At 41.5% G+C, this 27,762-nt stretch overlaps 1 protein-coding gene across 9 annotated transcripts in view; it reads left to right on the top strand.

The window, feature by feature from the left end:
- The window catches only part of RALGAPB (Ral GTPase activating protein non-catalytic subunit beta), a 112,580-nt gene that overhangs the window by 36,004 nt on the left and 48,814 nt on the right, over positions 1–27,762 (top strand). For 4 of the 9 annotated variants that reach the window (XM_075011353.1, XM_075011350.1, XM_075011349.1 and 1 more), the window contains 8 exons: positions 30–249; positions 14,819–14,854; positions 16,710–16,911; positions 18,564–18,731; positions 23,510–23,624; positions 24,700–24,847; positions 25,880–25,944; positions 26,128–26,260. In XM_075011353.1, the coding sequence (XP_074867454.1) occupies positions 30–249; positions 14,819–14,854; positions 16,710–16,911; positions 18,564–18,731; positions 23,510–23,624; positions 24,700–24,847; positions 25,880–25,944; positions 26,128–26,260 (1,087 nt within the window). The remainder of the gene's footprint in view (positions 1–29; positions 250–14,818; positions 14,855–16,709; positions 16,912–18,563; positions 18,732–23,509; positions 23,625–24,699; positions 24,848–25,879; positions 25,945–26,127; positions 26,261–27,762) is intronic. The other 5 variants (XM_075011357.1, XM_075011356.1, XM_075011351.1 and 2 more) reach the window with 3 other exon arrangements.

Below are 27,762 nucleotides of genomic sequence, written 5' to 3'. Positions count from 1 at the left end.
ATAGGGGAAACTTTTTTTTATTCTAATAGGTCAGCACTGCTCACACATCAAAAGTGCAGTACCAGCCGTCGTCCTCCACCTCTCCATTGTCTAGCCCAAACCAGACTACTTCAGAGCCTCGACCACTACCCGCTCCCCGCAGGCCAAAGGTTAACAGCATCTTGAACCTCTTTGGATCATGGTTATTTGATGCAGCATTTGTTCACTGTAAGCTTCATAATGGAATAAATAGAGACAGCAGCATGACTGGTAAATATTGCTGACCAAATATATGTAACACTTTTCTTGCTTAACGACGTTTTCCACCTGCAAGATTAACATTTGATTAATCAAAAATAAAGATATTGACTATATCTCTCTGCTAAAGCACTGTATTATGGCCAATCCCTTCCAGCTGAACCAGCCCAAACTAGCAGCTTTACTAGTGGTCCTGCAGAGAGATCTCTTTAGCTTTGGTTTTGTCTTAGAAATGAACTATCACCTAGATTGCAGAGTACATACTTGTTACATCAAAGGTGGCTAATTGCATAACCTGGAAATGCCCATTGTGTCAGCCAGGAGACTGTTGTTAAACAAAAAAAGCTGCATAGGGAGAGAGTTTCCCTTTTCTGTCTTTGGAAAGCATCACTTTGAGTGAGAACAGTTTTTTCTTATAATGACAGTGCTTTATTCAAGTCACCTTTGAGAAGACTGGCAGCATCATTGCAGATGCCATTCTGCATCATGCAACTTCACTTGGCCATAGCATGGGAGAAAGGAATTTCTACATCTTCTCAAAAGCAAAAACTCAAGCAAAGTCATTTCCTTCCAGTGATGGTTAACCACATCAACAGACTGGTCCAGTTCCCAGTGGTCCTGTTAGATTTATTTTTATTACTATAGATTACCTGTCCCCTGGGTTAGATCTGTTTAAGACATGATCTAGTGCAGCGATATGCTCTCATTCAATACAATCTTCATGTAATAGGTCAGATTTAGTGGCTTAAGAAAGGAATAAAAAAATCCATGGACAGGTGGGAGAGGTTTATTTTAGCAAGGGTAGTTTGAAGGTGGGACTCAATAGCAATTAAACCGGCTAGCTTCCATGGGTGTCCTGCCAGGTTATACATTCTTATACCTGTTGAAATAATATGGTATGATTATTCAGTGGGTTTTGCAATGTTCATTCTAAATATGTCTGCTAGGTATGTATCTGATTTTTCAGAGGTGTCCCTGCAGGAAGCCATTGACTTAATGTATGTTCTCAGTTTCTCAAAAAAAATCAAGCCAGTAGTATACATGTAGAGGGAAGTGACTGAGCTTAGGAAAACTTAATAACTTAAGACTAAACTCACAGCTGCATGTGCAGGTGAGCAAACTAATACCATTTCCCTTTTAAGAAAGGGAGTTTATACCACTTTAAACATTGAATTTACTGTTTGGTGTACTTGTTGTTTAAGTTGGACTGTTTTTAAAGTTTGCAGGTGATCGCTTAGATTGGGATGTGGATACCAATAGGTTGAATTAACTAGATATGTATTGTTTTTCCAGCGTGCGTAACATCTGAGCTGTATGTTTACTCCACTCGCTTCCTTAGAGAATATTCTTCCTGCCTGGGTTTTTATAAGAACATACACCCAAACTACTTTGACGTACCAGTGAATGTCAGAGACCAAGATTAAGGAATAGTTTGGGGTGTCAGCTGGAACACCCGATCTTCCAAAAATTGTAGCTTTTTTCAAGTAAATCTTTCACTGTCCAAAATTGCTCTGTGCTAGCCTAGCCAGTAGATATAAATCCTGTTCCATTAGAGAGAGATTCTAATACCTGTGTCCCAGTGGAGGGACTTGGCTTTGTGGCTGATGCTTTGCAGTTGTTTCCAGTCTCAAGCAGTTAGATATAGCTTTTTGGATGACCAAAGTAGATCTGTGTCTGTGTCTATACAGGAATTTTACCACAGTCATCTTATGACCATGGATGCGGTACTTTCTAGTCTATTATGTCCCTCTTTTGTGCTCCTCAGAGCCCTCTAAGAAGAGGCTAGCCTTTTTCCTTATATTTGTCCTGATAATTCTCTTAGCAAGAACTGACCTACAATGATGATGGTGCATCAAATGAAGAACTAGGAAGATAGAAAACAGTATTCTCTTTGCAGTGTGTCGTCCTTTCTCTCATCAGCTTGTGGTGGGTAGAAGTTTGATCTGTGAGTAGAGACCTCCTGAGTTTGGAAGTAAGGTTCAGTTGCTTCAGTTCCTACTCTGAGGAGAAAGCTAATGTAAAACTCCCAGAAAATAAAATCCCTTTTCAGGGTCAGCTGTTTTGATTTTGAGTCCCCAGACCCCCACCCGACAAGTCCCATGACTAGGAAAGAAAGAATTCCTTTTCTTTCCTTTCCTCATAACGTCTTAAGTTTGCCTATTTGCCTAGTGAGATCCCTTTCTTCCTTATTTTCATGTACAAACGAAAGTAATCTAGGAAAGAGTCATCTAATAGAGAGCTTTGGTACAAAACAGATTCAGAACATATTCTTCGGTATATCGAGACATTTGAGTTCTGACCTGTTCGGTACTTGACTTGAAATCTGTAAAAAGTCCCTTCTCCACTTGTGTTGTGGCCCTTCTGAATGAAGACTTGTTCCATTACTCAGCCAGGCAGTTCAGGTATTCTGCTTTCTGCTGGCCACCTACAGATTTTCTACCTGTCTATTAACCTGTCTTGCTGAAGCCCCCACCCATTCTTCATTCTGGGTCTGTATTGACACAGTTTGGGGTCCTTGCCTTTTAGCTCATTGCAATGGTTCAGATGCATATGACTTGGCTGCATGCAAACTTACATAAGGAGAACTACATCAGTTGTACTTCGTGCCTCTTGTGATATCAGTTCAGGGCTGTGTGTGGAAACAGTAGTTTTGAGCGGCGTGTCCTATTTTGATTTTGCTTTAGTTAGATTAGAAACAGCATTTTTTTTATTTTTCCTAATTTCAGATAGGGCACTTATTCCAAAAGAGACTTTCACCAAAATAACAGAAGGCAAGCCTTCCTTCCATGGAGTTACTTCAGTGCCTGTGTGTGCGTAGACCTGCTCACAGGGCAGGCAACGTGTGAAAGGGAGCAAAACTTGTAAGGAGCAAGAAGCTTTGCTTTTAAACTCACAGGTATTAAATTTAGCCAAGAGCTCCCATTCTCTGCGTTGGGAGTTATTTTACTTTGGAACTAGTTTCAATATTTGACTCCACAGGGTGTCCATTAGGAACCAAAGATGTAGTCACTTCCTTGATATAGCTGACTTGGTTTTTGACCTGCATGTGCTGTAACCTACCAAGCTCTACATCCGCATAGACTAAATAAAAGGAATGTGCTTTGATAGGTGGCTTCTCTGGCTCTGGTTTAAGCACCACCCAAAGGCCTGATCTGAGATCAGGATCCACTGTGCACGGGGCTGTACATGCCCAAACTAGTAGACAGTCTGATCCCAAAAGCTTAACCGTAGCTAAATAGGCAAGACAGTGGGTGGGTGGAAGAAAGAAAAGCCGCCTTAGTGGCTCCATCCTATATCCTGAACTCTGTCCTCAGAGTAAGAGATGGTCCGCGGTCAGGCAGGCAATATGTGATACAGCTAGAATTGGAGCCAGATCTCTTGAGTCCTAGACCAGTGCCTTAAGCACAAGACTTCCCTGCAGCAACCTGGAATTAAATTCTATAGCAAGGTCCATGGTTTCTGTGACTTCCAGTAGGAGGTATGCTGATGCTTTAGGTTAAATGGAGATGTTTGTTGAGGTGAACATGAAATTATGATGAAAATCGTGACAGTTGTCCCTGACTTACTTTGGTTATTAAATTCAGTATATTTTGTACTACTGCACTTGAGTTTTCACTATACCACATACATTTGCTTTATCTGAATGGGCATTATTTTCCAGAATGAATACTCACTGACGTGAAATAAACCATCAATCATGTAGCACTTTAAAAAGACTAACAAAATAAATTATTAGGTGATGTGCTGTCGTGGGACAAACCCACTTCTTTAGATCTAAAGAAGTGGGTCTGTCCCACGACAGCACATCACCTAGGCTATGTCTACACTAGCCCAGAACTTCGAAACGGCCATGCAAATGGCCATTTCGAAGTTTACTAATGAAGCGTTGAAATACATATTCAGTGCCTCATTAGAATGCCAGCAGCCACGGCACTTTGAAATTGACGCAATTCACCACTGCATGGCTCGTCCAGATGGGGCTCCTTTTTGAAAAGACACCGGCAACTTTGAAATCCCATTATTCCTTATTCAAAAAGGAGCCCCATAGGGTCGACCCACGCGGCGGCGGGCCACGTCTATTTCGAAGTCCTGCGGCTGCCAGCATTCTAATGAGGCGCTGACTATGTGTTTTAGTGCTTCATTAGTGAACTTCGAAATGGTCATTTGCATGGCAATTTCGAGGTTTTGGGCTAGTGTAGACACAGCCTTAATAAATTGTTCTGTTAGTCTTTCTGAAGTGCTACATGACTGCTGGCTTGTTTTATCAGAATGCAGATTAACATGGCTACCTCTCTGTTACCACTGGGGTGACTAAGGCAGTTCAGACCTCTTTGGGCTGCTATAGATAATATTTTTTAATAAAAAAACTGATTTGGACTCAATTTGGTGGCAAGAAGCAAATTCTGTGACACATTGAGCATCTGTGAAATTGAGGGCCACAAGGCCCTGTTTGTCAGTAGGCTGTCAGAGTGAGAGAGAAGCAACGTCACGCTTTTGTGTATGAAAGGGGCTCTGCCTGTCTATAAAGCACTGTAGAAGTTAAACAGTCTGGTCATTTGCTTGACCCTTTTTGGGGCCTTAAAATAGATTTCACAGTCTGTAAAACTTCCTGTTCCTGGTGTGACTTTTTGTTTTCCAGAATTCTGCACTTACCTCATTTGAATTGTGTGAGACACCCAGGATGCTTTATCATGTATGCCTCATATAAACAAAATGCTGTCTTGCCGAGGCTGTCTTACTGAGGCTGCCAGCCTGGATATGCAAATCTGTGCTAGCAGCACTAAAGCTAGCATACTGAAAATAGTATTGTGGCTGTTGTTGCACCAACAAAGCTTGAGCTGGCCTCGCAAGCTCAGTCCCCTGCTTGCCTGATTTTTTTTTCAGTCCAAGCTTGGGTGGCTCGCATGAGCCTCCACCAGTGTGATGCTGTTATGAGCCTGTGTACCTAGGCTGAGAGGCTGCTGCCAGAGAACCTCACAGTATGATGTGCTGCCATAGGAACAAGGTGCATTCTGACATTCAAAAGGGTTCCTTTATTAAACTTTGTGTCACACATCAGTTCTTCTCCCAGCCATGGGAGATTCGTTATGATTGTCTGTAGGGCTCTACCTTCCATGAAACAAGGAGGTAAAGAACTGTCAGTCATAGTCAGTGTAAAGGAGACAGCCCCTAAATGTTCCACTTGATTCTTTGTCTCCATGTCCTGAAACTCCAGACCTCATTAATCTGCTTTAATTTTTTTCTGTGACTCTCTTGTTCCAGAGATAAGGCAAGAAATATGTGGGTGGGGGGGGGAAAATGGGAGGGGCTTGGTTGGACAGCGAGCAGATAGCCTTTCCTATAGATTCCACATCTGGATCACAGCTGAAAGCGTCTTTGTTCAAAAAGGAAAGAATCTTCTAAGACTCTACCAGGAAACTTTCCCTACTGTGTAACCATCTCCTGACCTGACGGAGCTGGTTAGAGCCAGCCTGCCTCCTTTGGCAAGTATGAGCTGTTCCCACCTCGTTCCTTCAACACGTCATGGCATTTTTGCTTGTTTACGCTGTCAGCCTCCAAACTCCACCCTGAGTTGGGAGCACTATGCAGTCCGTATTTAAATGACAGATTACGAGCCACAATAGCGCTGGCAAGGTAAACACAAGTGTGAAGTGCCTTCTCTGTTTTCAGAGGTTCTTTGTGGACCCTCACTTCAGGGGTTCTCTGGTTGTGGGCCCTCATTCACAGTGTTGCAACCACTGCCCCTTTTCTGCCAGTTCAGAAAGTTCTTTGCTTTCATTGGGAAAGCTTACGATGGTGCTCCTTGAACAGCTGACTATTGCCTGCAGTATCTTGCAAGTTATTTTGAAGCACTGCATCCTTATGTTTCTGCTTTGAGATATATGTAGCATCTCTTCCTTCAGGCAAAGAGCATAATGGAAACTCCATCCACTTCAGGGTAGCTTGTATAATTCTAAGCACATCTAGAGTCTCCTGGCCCAGGAGGATCTTTTGCTACTCTGCGTTCTCAGGCCTGTTTCTCAACATGATCACTCTCATTCTGACTTGTCTGCTGGCTAGCCAACTTTCTTGTGCTTCAGGGGTCCTGCGTCACTTTTAATTCCTGCTCTGTGGACTGAGTAGCATTCTATTTTTCTAGAAGTTCCCATTTCTTAGTACCAGTAACTACCCAGGATATTCCTACTTTATAATGTGCATACAAAAGACTTACCTTCCTTTCTTTTGTGAAGTCAGGGGGGTAAAGGAGAAGAAACCTGTTGTAGAGTTGGTGACTCTTGCTTTGTTGGGAAAGTCAGGTTTTTGTGTGTGTCATTCTCTAGAATTAGATCATATGGCAGGTCCACAACCAGGGAATGTTCTTTCATTAACTTGTCTGCTGTCCAGTTTCTCTTTGTGTCAACAACGCTCCCCACTAGCTGCTGATGGCTAATTACCTTAGCAACACTCAATATTAATTTCTCCTGTGTATGCTGTAACTGCCTCGGTACTTTTAAATTCATTGAGAAATTTTGCATGACTTTTTCTGCACCGTGCTGGGGAGCCGATACCTTCAACTGTGCAGTCTGGAAACTGCAGATGGGTGAGGCATTGGATCTCAGTAATTATTCAGCCTGTTATCATGGGTGACCTAGAACAAGTGCTTCCCTTCAGTTGTGTAATGTCAGCTGTTAACAAGATTTTCTTCAGCAGTTGGAACCCTGGAAAAGGCATTCCCTGAGTGCTGTAGTCATGGCTGAGTCTGCTTCTTAACAGAGATTTGCTTTGTTGTCGTCTTCAGATCATGTGTCAAGTAAAATGTAACGGTGTTAAGCCATCCCTCTCAGCAAGTTATCTTTTAAGACTAAATTTTTCAAGTGCTTGTTGTGTTGTATCGTATCCTTTGTGTCGAGTTAAATGACTGAGAGATTTGATTGCCTCTTATAGTATGTCTGCAGTGTGGTGGGAAACCCACTCTCCCTGACCTCAACACTGAGACTAAGTATCATAGGGTTACCTTCAGAGACAAAAGGCAATGGATGAACTGCTATGAAATTGCAGTGTGGTCATTTAAGACACTCAGCAGCTCATCCATTGCCTTGGCAATCTCATGTTTCCCAAAAGTGCAACTTCTCTGTGGAATTAAATTCTAAAGCCATAGAAAACTGGTAAATGTAACTTCAGCTACATATGATGGGGAGCTTGCTGTACCCAGCCTCTTGCTCATGCAAGGGGGACTCCTCCTTCCAGTATGCTAGTCAGAATAGGTTGGCTAACTCTGGTGCCCATGAGTGTCACTCCGTAAGGGCATCTGAGAAGAAGATCTGAGATTCTTTTCATAAGATATCTGAAAAATGTGCATAGAGTTCTCCAGATAGGGAACCTGCCTCAAAGAAGTATCAGTTACTGATGGTATCAGTCACTTCAGCACCCATTGGTCTCTGATCTGGTATCTACAAAGCTGCTTGTTTCTCAGGTACCAGGGCACTGTTAAGCTTACAGACTTAAAACTGTCAGGCCTGAGTAAGCTATCTGCTGTCTCTGCTTACTTGATACTGAAGATATCCATCTGGATTCCCCTGGGAGCGTTTGGGACTCTCAGTACTGTAAACTTGGTGTCAATCGCCATTACTTCAGCTGAGGCCATAGACACTATCTACAACACTCTGTACCACAGGAGTTTAGTTTTCCCTGAGATGCCTGGATCACCACTGATCATGTCTTGGTTTCTCAAATGCCTGTCTAAGGCTGTCCTCTTCATCTCTAGAGAGGCTTTCTTCTAGAGTTTCTGAGGAAATTGATTTCACTTGTAAGAGATGTCCTCAACCACCATTTTGTTGTACAAGCTCTCAATAACAGTGGATGCCTGCACCTACGGCACCGAGCCTATTGCCAGCAATTCTCTAGCACCTTGACCATTACCTGATGGAGACAACCGTAGTCACACTTCCTCTTTAGGAGACCAGAACCTCTGTAAGGAACTGCTGAGCAGCAGAGATGACAGAGATCTCTCCATCAGCCACCTCTCTTCTTCATCCCTGGACGACGCAATTATGCCACCTCCACCATCCCTGGCTGATGATTTTAAGCAGTTTAAGGACCTCGTCAAGAGTAGGGATTCCTTGCGGATCCCTCTTTAAGAAGTTAAAGAATCATATCCGAAGCTGTTGGCATATTTTATACAGCTTCATCTGCCAACATTATATTGTCTGTTAGTGGAGCCCTCCGAAACCCTAAAGCAGAAGTTCTCTGCCGCACCCTCACCAGAATTCTCCTCATGTGCAAGAGAGCAGATACCAAAACTTGTATCTACTCTAAAGACTCAGAATTTGTATTTTCTCTTAACTGCTGCTACCTGCTAAGGAGTTAGGAAAGGTAATAACATGGAAGGCAGCACCACTTAAAATCTACGCCACATAATAAAGATCGTAAGCACCTGTTTGTTAGAAAAATTATCTCATCAGCTGCTTTACAATTCAGTTCCCCAACTGCCAGACATTGATGCAAAGTACAAGCATGCAAATCAAATCAAGATGAACTCCTTTCCTGAGCATCTAACACCAGAACCTAGAGAGACAGCTGCTCACCAGAACATTTCTGCAGGCTTCTCTTGACATTGCTGATAATTCCAATCTGATTTCTGTGACAGTAGTTGTGCACAGGGCATCCTGGCTTAGGATCCCAGAGTTCCAAAGGAGTTCCAAAGTGCAAAGACCTTTCTTTTGATGACACTAAACTGTTGAGAGCACAGAAGAGTCTTTGCATCTGTTTAAGGACTCCGGGGAACACTTTGTGTTCTCTACGAATCTATAACTTGTGCACAAAACAAATGTGTTGCCTGGCTCACTGAGCAGACACAGTCTAACTATGGCATTTTCTGTACCCATGTTCCTGAAGGAGCCTGTCAGTTGGTGAAATACCCTCACAATATCTGTGAGGAGCCCCTTTTGCCTGCCCCTCTCTGGTGGTGGTTGTGAGGACAGAGGCATCCCTGTTTAGTTGGAGAGCACACTTGTACACCCACACATCCTGGGGAGATGGGCAATTCAGGATGATATTCTGCACATCAGCTTCCTGGAACTGAGAGCTGTCAGACACATTTTCTGCAGTTTCTACTAGTGGTTGGAGTAAACCCATAATGGTCACAATAAACAACATGTTGTGCATGTTCTGTACCAACCAACGAGGAGGGCAAGCTTTGGAATTAGTGCATATGCAGTCACCTCTTCATCACAGCAAATTCCAAATATAACCATGGATACATGTGTTTGGCACTTCTGTCAACTCTGCAAGTGGGAAATAGAATACACTGTAGTTCATCACGTTTTGGCAATGGTGCACCCCTCAGATAGACCTGTTTGCCACAGCTGTAAAGAAGGAACGTGTTCAGTTCTGTTCCAGAGGCAGGCTGGCTCACCGGTCTTTGGGGCATGCCTTTTCCCCTTGTTGTGTTTTTGGTTCTTCTGTACATGTTCCCTCCAACTCCTCTGAAGGACAGAGCCAGAGTTTTCTAATTTTCCAATCAGGCCCAGGCAGATGTGGTTTCCTTATTTTATGTAGCTGGCTGCTTGCTCCCTCCCTGATCACTCTCCATACAGCCCTCATCTTTTTTTCTGAGAAAAGGCATTGGATTCTTCATTTCAAAGCATAGCAGGTTGATGGTTCATGGAATTAGAAACAACCTATTCAGAAGAAGTAAAGAAAGTGCTGTTACACAGCAGAAGTTGTCAGTGCTACTTACTTGCAAAAATGGACAAGATTTTGCTTCATGGTGTGACCTCAAGCGCTTTCTACCAACAACCTAATTGCTGTGAGATAGATTAGACTACATTCTAAAGCTGAAACACTCAGGTCTGTTGCTGAACTCCGTTAAGGTTCATCTGGCATCCACCTGGCTTTCTGCCCTCCAAAAAGGGGGTTATTCTGTGTTTGCTCACCTAATGACTAGGATTCCTCATGGGATTCAAAAATCTCTTCCTGCCAGTCAAATATCCTATTCTTATTTGGGACATCAGTCTAGTTCTTAAATGCCTTACATGATCAGCATTTGAACCAATGCCTGCCTACCTGTTCATTCCATTTCTTCATGAAAACAGTATTTCAGGTAGCCATTATGTTGGCTTGGTAAGTTGGGGAAATAGGGGAACTTGGGACATGTCTGTCAAAGGTCACATTATAGTATAGCTGCTTTCCAAGTTCTGTATTAACCAGCCTATTTACTTTCCTATCTTTTACCTTAAACTTGACCTAGTAGGAAGAAATGCTGTTACCCTTGCATTCTCGGTCAGGAGAGCCTTCTATTTTGACAGGACAGAATCTTTCAGTAAGTCTCCCAAATGGTTTTTCTTGATCCCAGACACATCAAAATGATGTGCAATCTCAACACTTTCCAAATAGATCTGGTATTAGTAATGAACACTGCATCCAGCCCTGCAATCTCCAAGCCCCTCAGGCCTACAAACTCGCTCAGCTAGGTCTGGTTCTACAACAGCAGCCTTTCTGAAAAATGTTCCCGTAATTGAAATACGTAAAGCCACAACTTGATCTCTATACGCAGTTTTGCTGAGAACTATGCAACGACTTTTGACTTTGTTCTCAGTGCTGCATTCGTCTTGGCTTTACTTTCTCCAGTACTGGACTCTACTCTGAAGCCTCCTCTTTCTTCTCCTCAGAGAGAGCTGTTGGATAGCCACCAGGAATGGAGAGCCCAGAGAGTTACTACTTCAAGAAGAAATGGTTACTTACCCATAGTTACTCACACATAGTTCTTCAGTATGTGCCCCTTCTGGAGCTTTGCTACCCACCCTCCTTCCCCTTTGCTCCAGAGCCTTGTGGTAGGGTAGGAATTGAGGGTGGTTCACCAGAGCAATCCTGTAGAGCAACAATGTGGAACATGAGACTGAAAAACATGCATGTGTGAGCTGAACCAGTACTACTATATGAAATGCCTTCTAAAAGGTGCAGGGACTACAAGTATACCCTGAGCAGAACACCGTGGGGGGGGCGGGGGACGACATTTCGAAGACCCATAGTTACTGACCAGAGTAAACAACCACTTATTTTGGTTTGACAAACTTTTTTTTTTCTTTTAATTCTACCGGACCCTGAAATCAGCTGTTGGGTCAATTAATATCATAGACACTTGGGGTTGAAAGAGACCTCAGGAGGTTGTCTAGTCCATCCTTTTGCTCAAAGCAGGACCAACCTCAACTAAATCGTTCCAGGCAGGACTTTATAAAGCCTGGCTTTCTAAGGGCGGAGATGTCATCACCTCCGTAAGTAACTCATTCCAGTGCGTCACACCCCTCCTACACAAACAGATTTCCCTAATATCCAACCTCGTCTTCCTCCACTGCAACTTGAGACCGTTGCTCCTTGTTCTGTCATCTGCCACCGCTGAGAATAGCCTGGCCCCATCCCCTTTAGAACCTGAAGCTATCAAATCCTCCTCTCCCTCTTCTGAAAACTAAATAAGCCCAGTTCCCTCAGCTACTCCTCATATGTCATGCGCTCCAGCCCCCAATCATATTGTTGTCCTCCTTTGGACTGCCTCCAGCGTGTCCACATCCTTTCTGTAGTGGAGGACCCAGAATTGGATGCAGTATTCCACATGTAGTCTCACTGGTGCCTAATAGAATATTCACTTCCCTCAATCTGCTGGCAATGCTTCTACTTATGCAGCCAAATATGCTGTTAGCCTTCTTGGCAGCAGGCCACATTGTTGACTCATCCAGCTTCTCATCTACTGTAATCCTCAGGTTTTCTGCAAAACTGCTGCCTAGCCAGTCAGTCCCTAGCCCATAGCAGTGCTTGGGATTCTACTGTCCTAAGTGTACTTGTCCTTGTTGAACCTTATTAATTCATTTTGTCCCAATCCTCTAATTTGTCTAGGTCACTCTGAATTTTGGCCCTATCCTCCAACTTATCTACCGATCCCCAGTTTAGTGTCATCTGCAAACTTGCTAAGACTGCAATCCATCCCATCATCCAGATCATCAGTGGAGCTATTGAACAAAACCGGTCATAGGTTGACCTGTGGTGTATTCCACTTGATACCAGCTGCCAACTAGACGTAGATTGCTCGATTACTACATGTTGCTCGCTACTATACAAGCTCCATGATCTGTTCAGCTTTCTCTCCACCTTATAGTCCATTCATCCAGACCATACTACTTTAACTTGCTGGCAAGTATACTATGGGAGACCATATCAGGTGCTTTGCTAAAATCAAGGTGTATCTCATTCACCGTTTTCCCTCTCTCTGTAGTACCAATTTTGTCGTCAAAGAAGGCAATCAGATTGGTCAGGCATGACTTGCCCTTGATGAGTCCATTTAGACTGTTCCAGTTCAACTGCTTCTCCAAGTGTTTCAAAAGTAATTCCTTGAAGCTTCTTGATGTTTTCCAGCGACTGAGTTGAGGCTGCCTGCTCTGTAGTCCAGAGGTATTTTGAGGTACATCATGAATGAGGCAACATAATGACTGTCGTGCACCTCTGAGAAATACGTGTGCTGCTCTGATCGTTCCAGATAGTTCCTTCTTGACTGTGGCCATCAAAGGATCCTCTTTGTAGAGATGCTGTGTATCAAAAGCTATTGTTCCGGCTTTTCAGCCTTTCTTAGACGCACTTCATTTCACAGATTTCTGTATCTCTAGTCTTGCCTTCCAGTCAATACCAGTGAAACTGGCAAATGTCATCCCAAGCACGGAACAAATGTGGGTGGCATTATCATTACTAATATGATAGTGGTTCTGCTTGGGGTTCATCCAATGTCTTGGAATTCAGTATCTCTGATATCAAACAGCAAGACCCCTCATGGACACAGGTACTGAAGCGTGGTGAAGTCTAACTCTGCAAGCAATGGTACAAGGCATTGCAGTAGTGTGATTCCAATCACTGAGCTAAACAGGGGTGTGGGTAGACTGATGTACGCCAACACAAAGATAGATGTGCTGTCACTGCGCTCAGATACACAGAGCTCTTAGGCCTATTAAAGCTCCATTTTCAAAGGCCATCCACTTGCTGGACATAAATGTGACACTCTAAGGTGTCAGAAGTACTGAACCATCACAGTCTGAGCAGGTGTATGCAGCTCTGTGACTGAAGCCCAGACTCTGTCACTAGCTTGCTTTGCACAGGAAGGCACTGTAAGTGAACCTAGACAGACAGACTGTCTGAACTATAATGCCTGGAGACTACATTTGGAAGCTGACAAAGGGATTTGACTGTCTTTTGGTCCGGAACAGGTTGGAACTTGGATACTTGGAGATGATGAGAGAGAGAGAGACAGACAGACAGACAGACACACACACACACAGAGAGAGAGAGAGAGAGTGTCCCAAGTCTTTGTCTCCCTCACGGTTCGAGAAAATGTGGGCTGTTTGGTAGATGGTACTGATGTTCAGCAAGGTGGCACATGACAGCTGGTAGAGAGACTTGGAAATGTGCACTTCCCTGCTTCTACTGCCTTCACAGGACAAAATAAAACCTTGACGGCTACAGATGTTGCACCAATCCCCTGCTACTGAGCTAAGACAAGGTGAATCCTGAAGGATGAGGAGTTAATTCACAGCTGTGTAGCCAAAGAAAGTGCAGCTCAGAGGGTGAACTACCTAAGAACTGATGGCAACTCACACACTAATATGCTGTAGAGTATCCCCTACTGTGCTCTGTGGTCAGGTGACTGGTAATGTCTCTCAAAAGCCTGTCAACTGGGGTTTGCTGGAGTAAAATTTTTCCTTTCTGGCCCCTCCTTTCCCTCAACACATGCCTTGACCCAGAGGATGTAGTGTGGAGAGCCAGGAGGCAGCTGTGGGAATCCCCAATGGTTTTATTTCCAGAGTAGCAGTGAGGGACTGAATCTCAGCTCATGATCTGTCCCCATATATTCAGAGAAGATGTTTTTACAAGGTAAATAATGTTTCCCTTCCTGGTAATTGTTTGAAGTTTTCCCTTTCTTCCACCTTTCCTTGAGGTTAGCATCTGAGGTGTTGAATCTCATTATTCTGTGGCTTGTTTGTTTCTACTTTGGAAGTTTCTTGACTGAGATGGAAGTGGTTAGGCTTGTACACTTCATACTGTTCCGTGCTCAGGATTCTTTGTCATCTTGCTTCCTGGAAGCAGGAGCCATAACACTTAGTATAAAGAATTAGTGGATGAGGAAAGAGGAGAAATGGGGCAAGCAGCGTTACTGGTAAGTAACATTCCCATGCCGGTTCACCCCTAGTAAGCAAGTCTTATGTTTTATCAGTATGATATACTGCATGTACCGCATCATCTAGGAGAAGCACAGGTTGAGTAGGGATGGGTTAATACATTGATTTAAAGATCAATTATGTACTAATATGAACAAAACTAAGCATTATTAGTATTTTGTAGATTTCTTTGTTCATTGTTTTGCATGGTACTTTCAAAACCATAATTTTGGACCTGACTGCTAATTTCCTGTGTGTTTAACAAGCTTGCTATGTCATAAAGCTTTTAATCTATTTTTTAAAAAAGCTAAAAGCTTCTTAACTTATATTACAATTTCACCATCTTTAAAGTATTTTATAACTACTACTGTCCTTTGATTTGTTTCCATTTTATTTCTATTATCTTGCAGCATCTTTTATCCAAATTCTTCTTTCTTATAAATCTTGTAAGTAGGAACCAGTAGCTTTTCCTTAATTGCAATCATGTTTTTTTTCCTTTTTCATCATCCCATGTTTTTATTTGTAATATCATTGTCATTGTCTCTTGTAGCTTTTGCACTTTTACTTGGGAAAAACAAATAATTTTTGTGTGTGTTTTTTGAATGGGGAAGATTGTTGGCAAAAGCAAATTAATATGCCTGAATCAGTCCCATCATTTATGTACAATAGTCTGTGATCATGTCATGAATTTCAGGACTTTGCACTAACCATGTTTTGTTTTGTTTTGTTTTTTTAACTTTTAAAGCTTATTTTTATACAGACCTAGTGTTTGATTTGTATGCATTGTGCATGTAGTGTTTTTGGTTTTTTTACAACTGTAGTATATTGCTGGATAGCTTATTTAGGGCAAAAATGGCTCATGGGAAGATGCATAAAGATTTGTGCATATTTGTTGTTTATTCCATAAAAATCTTTACGGTAACAAACATCAAATAATTTACACCAAGAAAATTAAAAGATAAACCTAGTAAAGACTTGTTAGGAATTTTACAAACTGTATGGAGGTTTAATTTTAGAAATAATGAAACTAGCAAAGCATTAGTTGTACAACTTCAAACTCTTTACTCTTTGCCAGTTTCATTCCCCCCCACCCACCCATTTCCTACACCCTAAATTGTATAGGTTACTGTGGAATTCTGCTGTGTTTCTAAACAAAACCAGACCAGCCTCTCTAGTTTTTGAAGTAATGCTGATGCATGATTGTCTTTCCTAAAAATCACAAGCAATGCATGTTCCAGTCTTTCATGATCCCACAGGGAAGTGGCTCTCTTGTTGCCAAGGGCTTATACAATACATCCTTCTTGGCTGCCAATCCAAGAAGAAATAAAGGGGCAAGCAAAGTGAGTAGCTTTCTGCATGTTATGCACATGGCACTGACCAAGGGGCTAGGAATATCTTAGGGGGAGTTCATAAACTATATTAGTTAGCTATATCACTTATGCATTCTGTAGGAAAATAATGTGGTGTTAAAAAGTTGCCAAACCCAGCTAGATCCATGGGGCAATCCAAAGGCAAATTTCCATTAATCCTATGAAGTAGCCACTAAGCAACTGCCCTTTTGCCTGGTAGATATTGCCCTGGATTGGCTAACTTCAAAGATTCCCGTGACAATTATAGGTGCTGTTTGATAGAGGGATCGGATCACAATAACAGCTTTCAATACACTCAGCCATCTCTCACCTCTCTCCCAGCCATCTCTCTCACTCTGACATGGCTCCTGTCCTCTTCCTGACTTCTGGAAATAGGCAGGAGACTTGCTTCAACAGTAGCTTCCTGGTAGTGGGGTAAACGGGACCAGAGCAGCTTTGTGCTCAAGAGGCAGCTAAAAAAACCAGGTAGTCAGGAAGTCTAAAAGCAGTCATATGCTTTTCTGGGGAGGAATGGAGAGGGATGGAACATCATCAGCTAGTGACATGGTATCTTAAGAGACTGCAAGGGAAATTAGAATAGCAATTGTTCTAAAGGTTAGAAAAGGGAGGGAATGAGGTGAGGGGAACTGTGTAATTAGACTAATGTGCACCTACTTGGCATCAGTGCACTCTACTTCACTACACAATGCTGAGGGCACATTTACCAGGCACAGGCTTTGAGGAATTAATATTCCTCCTCTGTTAAGGAAGGAATAAATTATTTTGAAATAGGTTTTTAAACAGAGGCCATGATTCCAATACAGTGAACTAGCAGCTTCATCATAATCGCTTTATTTGACGTGATCTTTGTGTCCTGGATCCCATGAGCCTGTTTTGTATGTTGACAAACGCAATGAAAACTCTTTTTTCCCCCCTCCCCTCCTCTTTCCAGCTATAGCAGCCCAAGCTAGCATGGAATTTCGTCGGAAAGGATCTCAAATGTCCACAGACACCATGACTTCCAATGCTACGTTTGATGCAAGTGAATTTCCTGACAACTATGAAGCAGGAAGAGCCGAGGCATGTGGCACACTATGTAGGATATTTTGCAGCAAGAAGACTGGGGAGGATATACTACCAGCTTACTTATCACGGTACTAAAGTATCTTCCAATTGCTTTACCTGCTATAATTTTGTGATGGAAAATTTCTTAATTCTTTGAGTGAACAGCATCCACTTTGCTCCTAAATCTTGTCTTGCCAGTTAGTTCAGGTCTTTAATAATGGTGCGTTGAGGAACCTCGTTTAAATCATTGGGGATTTCTTGTTCTCTCTCAGGACTAGTAAAGGTGGAATTTTGTCAAGGACACAGATTATGTCCCTTCCTTTTGATGGCTGTTTGGCGGTTGCATGGTAGTTTTATTCCGTTATCCGCTGTAAGATTGATTTTTTTTTTTTTAACTACGCAGATAGAAGGCATAGTTGAGTATTAGAGATGGAAAGATATTATAATATGGTGTCCAGTTTTACAAAATTGAAGTCAAGTATAATTAATTTGAATGAAAATTAAAATTTTCCAGAATCATTATGATATGACTTGTAGGTACTGAAAGGAAAAGATGACGAAATAAACCAGTGAAGTATGTTCGGATAAAACATCCAAAAGTGATAGGTGAAAAGAGTCTAAATCCCAGGGACCATCAGTGAGATTTAGGAGCCAAAGTAACTAAATCATTTTAAAAATGGAACTTGCAAGTAATTTAAATGCTTTTAAAAATCTATCTTTAGAGCTCATGTATTTTGACAAGATTTATTGTACTCCATATGAGCGGGCATCAGTTTTAGTTTTGCTTCTGATGAAATTAGGGTACTGTATGCAGAACTCTTACTGGCTTCTCTTGATATGGTAGTGGACCTGTTAATTTGAAAGTACAGCATATTGACTAGTATAGGAACTACAGAAACAGAGGTTTTAAAGGAACAGTCAATTTAAAATATCATTCTTGTGTCTAAAACTGTTCACATGTTGTTGTCATGGTATAGTCTGTTTTAGTGCTCTCTTTAAATAGCGAATTCTGCCTGGTGTATTTGTGAAAGATTCACACAACTGGGGTGTGGGGGACATAATTTTTAAAAGTAGGAATGACAAAACCAACAACTTTGTCTGAGGACTAAATAGAAGGTAGAGCAGACTGGATAAAGTCATTATTTAAGCAAAATTAGTATTTTTATGGTGAGGTTTTTATTTGCATGTTGCTAATTCTTTACTTACCATTTTATATTGCTGCATTGAATGCTTTGTACTTGTTTCTTTAGTTTCCTATTTGTTAGTGGAATATCAGATTTTTATATGTTTGTTTCTAATAAGAAACTTCAGACTTAAAATATTTATCTATGCTGAAAAAAAGATAAGACCAGGCTCTTGTTAGCATCCTTGCTATGTGAACAAAACATTCAAATTAGGCCAGTAAGACTTTAACCTGTGCTATATTTTCGACTAATATCACTTTCCAAAATATGAACTTCCACAAATCAAAGCTGAAATGATTTGATCTGGCTGTATTACTCTTTCAGGCTTTGCAGTCTGAAGTCAGTGGGATATGTGCTCATAAATCATTTATGACTGTTTGAAAACAACACACATAGGTGCTTAAATATAAGTTGTAGGCTCCTACATTTGGGGAAATTTTGGTCTGTATTTAATTTAAAAGGTTCAAAATAGGTATTGACTAATAATAAGTCCAGTTGCTAATGCAGAGCCTGTTCACGTACAAATCATTGACTGCTGTCTTTCTCTTCTCTTTCAGATTTTACATGCTTTTAATTCAGGGTTTGCAGATAGCAGATTTCATTTGCTATCCAGTGCTGGCCAGCATTATTCTAAACTCTCCTCCTTTGTTCTGCTGTGACCTGAAAGGGGTTGATGTTGTGGTTCCTTACTTCATTTCTGCCCTTGAAACGATTTTGCCTGACAGGTAAAATATGTTTTCCACATGGATGTCACACTGTCTCTTAACATGTTACTTGTGAAGAGTTTTCATTAATGTGTTCTAAACTGTACCCTGAGAATCACTGTGACCAAGTAAATATCAGTTACAGCAACATTGGTAGTTGTTAGTAACTCTGCCTATGTGACAGTCACTGCAGCGCACACAGTCTTACATTTCCTTACTTTCAGCGAGGCTGGGCAGAACTGATTTTTGTTTTTTTAATAATTTTGCTGCATAATATCAGTATGTGTTTTAAAACATTCTTTGATTGGTATAGATTTAAGATTTTTACACGTTTATGGAAAATTGTGACTTTCAGCCAGTGAGGGTATCAGACAGTAATTAGCTAGTGACACTATAGGTTGTGATTCACAATGTAAATTTTATAAAACCTAAAACACAAATTGCCAACATCCCTTTGAAATATACAAAGTACATATCCTTGTGTCACATTTAATAACATCCCAAGCAGTCTGGTAGCACTTTAAAGACTAACAAAATAATTTATTAGGTGATGAGCTTTCGTGGGACAGACCTTCTTCTTCAGATCATAGCCATACCAGAACAGACTCAATGTTTAAGTTGCAGAGAACCAAACATAGTAACAGAGAGGAAGCTGTGCTAGTCTATACGCTATCAAAACAAAAAGCAGTCAAGTAGCACTTTAAAGACTAGCACAATAGTTTATTAGGTGAGCTTTTGTGGGACAGACCCACTTCTTCAGACCATAGCCAGACCAGAACAGACTCAATATTTAAGACACAGAGAACCAAAAACAGTAAGCAAGGAGGACAAATCAGAAAAGGATAATCAAGGTGAGCAAATCAGAGAGCGGAGGGGTGAGGGGGAAGGTCAAGAATTAGATTGAGCCAAGTACGCAGACGAGCCCCTGTAGTGACTCAAAGTTCCCATCACGATTTAAACCATGTGTTAATGTGCCCAATTTGAATATAAAAGCCAGCTCGGCTGTTTCCCTTTCCAGAACGGGGGAAACAGCCGAGCTGGCTTTTATATTCAAATTGGGCACATTAACACATGGTTTAAATCGTGATGGGAACTTTCTGAGTCACTATAGGGGCTCGTCTGCGTACTTGGCTCAATCTAATTCTTGACCTTCCCCCTCACCCCTCCGCTCTCTGATTTGCTCACCTTGATTATCCTTTTCTGATTTGTCCTCCTTGCTTACTGTTTTTGGTTCTCTGTGCCTTAAATATTGAGTCTGTTCTGGTCTGGCTATGGTCTGAAGAAGTGGGTCTGTCCCACGAAAGCTCACCTCATAAACTATTTTGCTAGTCTTTAAAGTGCTACTTGACTGCTTTTTGTTTTGATAGAACCAAACACCGTAATCAAGGTTAACAAATCAGAAAAATATAATCAAGGTGAGCAAATCAGAGATCGGAGGGGTGGGGCGGGGGGGTGTATGTGTGTGTCAAGAATTAGATAAAGCCAACTATGCAAAAGACCCCCTATAATGAGCTAGAAAATTCCCATCCAAGTTCAAACCACGTGTTAATGTGTCCAGTTTGAATATAAAAGAGAGTTCAGCAGCCTCTCTTTCCAAACTGCTGTGGAAATTCCTCTTCAGTAAAATGCAAATGTTCAAGTCATTAACAGAATGACCCACTCTATTAAAGTGCTGGCTGACAGGTCTGTGAATCAGGAGTGTTTTTATGTCTGTTTTATGCCCATTAATTCTTTGTCTAAGAGCGTTAGAAGTCTGTCCAGTATACAAGCCTTGTGGGCATTGTTGGCACATGATGGTATATATGATGTTAGTTGAGGAACATGAGAATGTGCCCATGATTCTGTGAATAACCTGGTTAGGTCCAGTGATGGTATCTCTAGAATAGATATGTGGACAAAGGTGGCAACAGCCTTTCATCTAGGGCCTTCTGGGTCTCTACCAAATATTCATAAACCTGAATTACCCATCAGGAGAAAAAAAAAAAAGAAGTCGACGGGGCCAGACAAATACCCAGAGACCAGCTACTCCAAGACAGGCCCAAAAAAGCCAAGAACAGAACACTACTGGTCATTACCTACAGCCCCCAACTCAAACCACTACAATGCATTATTAAAGACCGACAACCTATCCTTAATCAGGATGCCACACTCCAGAAGGCCCTAGGTGACAGGTCTGTTCTCTCCTACAGAGAACCTCCCAACCTTATGAGGATTCTCACCAACAACCACAGTCTAGGCTTCAGGAACACCAGTCCTGGAACTTTTCCTTGCAACAAGGCCCTGAAAGTTTGCGTTTTACTGAAGAGGAATTTTCACAGCAGTTTGGAAAGAGAGGCTGCTGAACTCTCTCTTATATTCAAATTGGACACATTAACACATGGTTTGAACTTGGAGGGGAATTTTCCAGCTCGTTATAGGGGCTCTTTTGCATACTTTGCTTTATCTAATTCTTGGCCGCCTCCCCCCCACTTCTGCCCCTCTGCTTTCTGATCTGCTCACCTTGATTATATTTTTTCTGATTTGTCAACCTTGATTACTGTGTTTGGTTCTCTGTGGCTTAAATATTGAGTCTGTTCTGGTATGGCTATGGTCTGAAGAAGTGGGTCCGTCCCACGAAAGCTCATCACCTAATAAATTATTTTGTTAATCTTTAAAGTGTTACTGGACTGCTTTTTTGTTTTGATAGTATATAGACTAGCACGGCTATCTCTCTCTTACTATTCTCAAGCAGTGTTTTTCTCTATCTGTAAATTTCAGTTAATATTGCTGGAAATACGTATTGTCCATTTGTGTGTGTACAGAAAAATCAGCATTTTACCAATTAAAAATTTAATCCTTCCAAGCCTCCCTTTAATTTATGATTGGGGTTTTGACCCAATACTCACATGTTTACCGCTGCCAGGAACATAATGCTCCTGTGTCTGGGGTGCCAGTGAGAATCCAGCAAAACTATTCCTGGGAAGTAACAGAGAGGTAGTCATGTTAGTCTGTATTCTAACAAAACAAACTAGCAGTCATTTAGCACTTTAAAGACAAACAAAATAATTTATAAGGTGATGAGCTTTTGTGGGACAGACCCATTTCTTCAGATCAATTGCATTTCCAGTGCAGACTGACAGTTATATGGCACAGAGGTCCCAAAAAATAGAATAAAAACTGACAAATCAGGTATGTGGAACTGAAGGGTGGGGCAGGAGGGGAAGAGATAGTAAGTGTGTTGCCCGAGATCATTGTGAATACCAAAGGAGGGGAAACAGTCCATGTAAGGCATGAGATAACTGCTATTTCTATTGAGACCAAGTGCCTGGGAGCATGTGTATTCTTGTGTGCCTGTTAATGATAGAAAAATAAAGAAGGTGTCATTTGAGTGATAAAAATCATCTGAATCTTCATTTCATCAGTACAAAGAGAAATAATTTCTTTAGTGGGGATGAGCAGCTATGTTCTTTGTAGGCTGAGCACTTGGACAGCCACCTGAGAATGAGCCCTGGCCTTGGTGAGAGGAGGACTGAAGAGGTCTTTGCCCATTTCTCCAGCCGCCTCACGAGCTGTAGTTGGGTGGCACCTGGCTCTAACAGGCAGTTCAAACTTTTGAAGGTGCTCTCAGAAATGACACACGAGCTTAATCCTGGCTCCTTTCCACTCTCCTTATGAATCATTTATCCCATTTCTGCCATGCTTGGGCCCAGATTACCTCAGACCGTTGGGTCTTGAGCACAGTAGAGCATGGGATACTCTTTCTAATTCTGTTCCCTCCCACCCCACCCCTGGTTACGTGAGCGATATAGGAATGACTAAATATTGTGTTCTAATACAGGATGTGCAGCTGAGAGCAGTAGAGGCGATCCCTTTAGAGTTCAGGGTTTTAAAGCAATTCATTCAGATTGAATCACCAAATCAGCCAGCTTTTGAGATGTTGCAGTGATATATGAATGTGATTGGGTCTTTGCTGCCCGTTTTTGATCGATCAGGACTGCTCATTGGAATTTGCACCTTGCAGCACTGAAGACTTTGAATTTTTTTTCCCAACTGTTCTGCAAAGGTTGCTTGGAACGCCACAGAAATAAGAGGTGTAGAAGGGTCTGATCCTGTGTGGAAGTATAACATTGTATAAGTATAACGTTGTATAAGGGGACATGCTGGATACATTGTATATGAGAGGGCATGCCAAAACATGTTACAAAGTATCTGAGGGAGCACACGAAGGGACAGTTAGCTTTTGAATGGAGAAGCAATTAAGATGGAGCCAGCACGTCTAAGAAGCAGGCATCAGAATGGAAGGTGTGAAGGGCAATTAGTTAAGTTAACTGGAAGCTGTTAAAGGAGATTGTTAAGGGTGGCAGGTAATTGAAGATACGTGACTGATCTCAGGGATCTCGAAGGGTGGTGACTAAAATCTTTTTCTTCTTTTGTCTGTAACTTCTCTGTAACTTGTTCTCCAAAAAACTGTATAAATTAAGAGACACAAGCCCCACTCGGGAGGCTCACTTCTAAATGTATTAGCAGAGCGGCTTTGCTAATAAAACAGAGTGGTCTGATAAATTGTGAGTCTGAGTCAAACTTTGACACCTGATACTTGGAGGCATTTTGAAAATAAAATCGGACTGTTTTAAAAATCACTAGCTTCTTTCTATGCACGTAATTCCAATGAGACCATAAAATTTAGAAACCGCGTTTAAAGCTGTTTGCAGGGGTCAGGTTCTAGTGTAATCAGTGCTGCATTAAATTTTAATTTCAAACTTCTGTGAAAAGTTGAAAGTGAAAAGCATTAATTTTCTAATGCTTTTTCTTTTTGGCAGAGAACTCTCAAAGTTTAAAACCTACATAAACCCTACAGAGCTGAGAAGATCCTCAATTAATATTTTGCTGTCCTTGATGCCTCTTCCTCATCATTTTGGGACCATAAAATCTGAGGTAATAAATTAGCATGATTGATTTCTGTGATGATAATTTATTTCTGAAAAAAATGCTGACAAAATATGTAAAATGCTACTTGTGCCTTTGCAGAACTGACCCAGTAGTCCTGCAGTTCATTCTCTGCACAAAAGGGTACATGTTTGGTCTTTCTTTCAGATTGTTAGGTCTGTAGACATAGCAAACTCAACTCTTCAGCAAGAGTAGGGAAGTGAAAGCAGCTGGCACGTGGTGCTTTTCAGCATTCCCTCTGACTAATAAAGAAGAGTCTCCAGGGGGGTTCCCAAGGGGTGTCCCTCCATCCTCAGACTAAGTAATTATGGCAGTAGGGGAGGTACTTGTTCAGAGAGGTAAGAAGTGCGAAGGTTCAGATATTACTGTGCTCAAGTATTGTGTCAAAGTGATTTCGCTTGAGGAGCTAAGCCCATCAAAGTTGACTGTGGCTATCTTAGGCTTGGTCTACATGAGGAAAATAAGTCAATTTCAGATACACAATTCTAGCTGCAGCAATTGTGTAGCTAGAATCAACTTATCTGAAATCGACTTACCTGGCCAGCCTCACTGAGGAAGGTTGACGGGAGAGTTTCCCCCATTGACCTCCCTAACTCCTCACTACCACAAGGAGTACAGGGATTGACTGCTGGTCCGATAGGTCGATTTTGCACATCCCTACCCGGTGTTGCAAAATCGAACCCCAGAAGGTCAATTCTGAGAGGTTGATCTTCCAGGTAATGTAGACATTGCCTTAGAAATCCACAGGGTACTTCTGTGCTCTGAAGAATGGGGGAGTTGGGTTATGTTTAACTTACTCTATTTCTTCGTTATTCTGCTATTATAACCAAGGCCAATTTTGGTATGGAGTTAACTGCTCCATTTACACTAATTCTTATTGCATGCAGCTCTTCATTTACAGTGAAAGTAATGTTGTTTAATGTGTCAGAGAGTCTCATAGTTTCATTTTGGGTTAGTTAAATTACTTAAATTGTAAATCTAATCAAACAGAAGCAAGTGCTCTGAGATTATCAAATCCATGTCTGTGCTAACTGATATTAAAGGAAATGTGTTCTTTCTTCAGGTTGTCCTGGAAGGAAAATTCAGCAATGACGACAGCTCATCATATGATAAGCCAGTAACCTTCCTATCCTTGAAGTTGAGGCTTGTGAATATATTAATAGGAGCATTGCAAACTGAGACAGATCCCAACAACACTCAAATGATACTAGGTTATTTGAATATATTTGTTTTTTTTTGTTTTATGATGAATTATAAGAAAAATAATAGACTCGTAGAACACTAGAACTGGAAGGAACCTCAAGAGGTCATGGCGTTCACCCCCCTGCCCTCACAGCAGGACCAAACACTGTCTAGACCATCCCTGATAGATTTCTAGCTAACCTGCTCTTAAATATCTCCAGTGATGGAGATTCCACAACTTCCGTAGGCAAGTTAGTCCGGTTCTTAACCACCTTGACCAACCTAAACCTCCTCTGCTGCAGTTTGAGCCCATTGCTCCTTTACCTATCCTCATAGGCCAAGGAGAAAAAATTTTCTCCTTCCTCCTAGTAACCCTCTTTTAGGTACTTGTAAACTACGATCATGTCCCCTCTGATCTTCTCTCTTCTGAACTAAACACACCCAGTTCTTTCAGTCTTCCCTCATAGCTCAAATACTACACTCTGAGGTTGAGTTCTCAACAGCAGACAGCAGAATACTGTGAAAACTACCCAGGATCAGGTGGGACTTAGTTACGTGTTGCTATTCCAGCAGAAAGAGGTCAAGTTCCTGTGTTAAATTCCTTTCGTAAGAAATGGAGCTACAGGATGGAATCAAGATAAAGGTCCAGTGAAGTGAGCACTTTACATAAATGTAGTCAAAGACAGTCTCTGCCCAGCTCCTATTAAATCAGTGTCTTATGCCTTATCCTTGTAAAGGTTTCCTAGTGTATGCCGTGTATAAAAACCCCTCTCTATAGTGCGTACTTTCTATGCCTGCAGAATGAGCTTTTTTCAGATCTGAGCTTGGGAGTTTTAGTGGAAAAGGGGCTTGAGCTCATCAAGTTTTTTCTTAAAAGCACTTTATTAAAAGCAAATGCCTTTTTGAGTTGAGGAAAGCATATAAAACTTCTCTGTAAATGCAAGTGCATTTAAAATAATTCACAAAGTGAGCACTGACACATTTTTGTAGATCTTAGCAGCGTACATCACACATTTGAAGTGTAAGTAGTTCACCTTTTTTTGGGTATTTTAATGTTGCAGGAGCGATGTTAAATATTGTTCAAGACTCAGCACTTTTAGAAGCTATTGGCTGTCAGATGGAAATGGTGAGTTTTTGTGTTAACACTGAACTTTTTATTTTAAAAAAAAAAATTACTGTTATCCCATTTTTTTCAAGCTGTCTAAGCCGATTCCATTAGGGTTCACCTTTTTATTCTTCTAGTGCATCTTCCTAGAGTGTGTTCAGATATGCAGAACATCTGCTCATTCATACTGATTTCAATCCACAGAATGGTGGAGAAAGTAACCTTTTGAAAAACCATCGTCGCACTAACAGTGGCATTAGTTCAGCCAGTGGTGGAAGCACAGAGCCTACAACTCCAGATAGTGAGAGACCAGCACAAGCACTTCTAAGAGATTATGGTAAGGAATTAACCCTTGGGGTGTTTTTAGTTGCCATACTATTCCAGTTTTATATAACTCCTTCCAGGGGTTGTTTGATGAAACCTTTAGAGATGTGAATTTGTATGGGGATATTTTCAACCAAACGTGATGGGCATTATGGATAGCCCTTGGGATCTGGCATTAACGGCTGGATCTCGCCTTTTTTTGTTTTCTTCAGCTAGCTTACAGTCCTCCTGCAAAGTGTGGTGTTGGTATTCTTACAAAAGTACAGTGAGTTTAAAAGCTTATGAAAAGTGGGAAAGAACTGAATACAATACAGTACAGAAGGCTTTGTTTTGAAGTCTCTGATACTGGGGCAGATATTCAAGTAATGCAAGTAGCTCCATTGATTTTGGTGCAGGTGTGACAATTTACACAGTTTGATCTGCTCTTATTAAATCATAGTTAAAGGATTCTAGACTGAATACTAATGATGGTCCTATAAAACAGTACATCAGTTATGCATACCCCATGGTATAACATGTTAGAATTTTGTTTTGTTTTAATTTGATATTGCTTTGGATTGTGTGAGGGTTTTTTCTTTAAACCTGGTGGGAAAATCAGTGCTGTACTGAATCTTATGTGCAATGATCCAGCTGAAATCCTGGATTCCTGTTTATATCCATTTGTTCATCTTTAGTGATTTTAATCAATGTTAACCAGATGTGCCTGAGAACAGACCATTTTAATGGTCTGCAGTGAGCATTGCAGCATGGGGCTTACAGTCTCTGTGGGCTCAACTCTCATGTGGAAGAAGTGGATCACAGTTACCTGGTCCATTTTATGCTGGATATGCATGAGCCTATGGGCACATTACCAGCACGTTACCTTAGGTGGGCAGTGTGTTCTGAAGCTCACACATAGAAGACACAGATTCTAGAGCAGTGGTTTCCAACACAGTAGCCATGAGCCACAGCTATTTGGCTGGTTGAGTTTGGCTAGTTGGCTTGAACAATAAGTATATTTCCAGAATAATGTGATTAGTTTGCTACAGCAGTAGCCACTTCAGAACTGGTTGGACACCACAGCAAGTCCAGCACTCCTGAAGATGAGGTTTTCCATTGACTTCAATGGCAGGTGATATCCCCCCGTGCTTAGGTTTGACAGCAGCTGTTCCGCAGTATCTGTGCAGTATTTGAGTTTATCTGGAAATGGCTTAACTGACATCTGAATTTTGCTTTTTCAGCACAAGTTGGTTTTTAATATGCATATTTTAATTGGTTTGAGTTTGTACTAAGACAAGTGCTTTTTGGCATGTCTCACACAAAGTATCTGTAGGGTTCATAATGATTTTTTCTTCCATGTATCAGTTACTGAATTCTATATGTGTGATACAGTCTAAAGACTGACTTCCATAATGTTTTGACCAGAGACTTTTCAGAGCTGTTAGCTGCACCAGCAGCTGCTGCCTCCTTCCCAGCTCTCCAGGGGCTGGAGGAGCCAGCCTTTTCCCCCCATATCTCCCTGTCCCAAATCCACCG

Source organism: Carettochelys insculpta, chromosome 17, assembly GCF_033958435.1.
Source record: "Carettochelys insculpta isolate YL-2023 chromosome 17, ASM3395843v1, whole genome shotgun sequence".
Classification (NCBI taxonomy): Eukaryota; Metazoa; Chordata; order Testudines; family Carettochelyidae; genus Carettochelys; species Carettochelys insculpta.
This window is presented reverse-complemented; position numbering and strand designations above follow the sequence as displayed.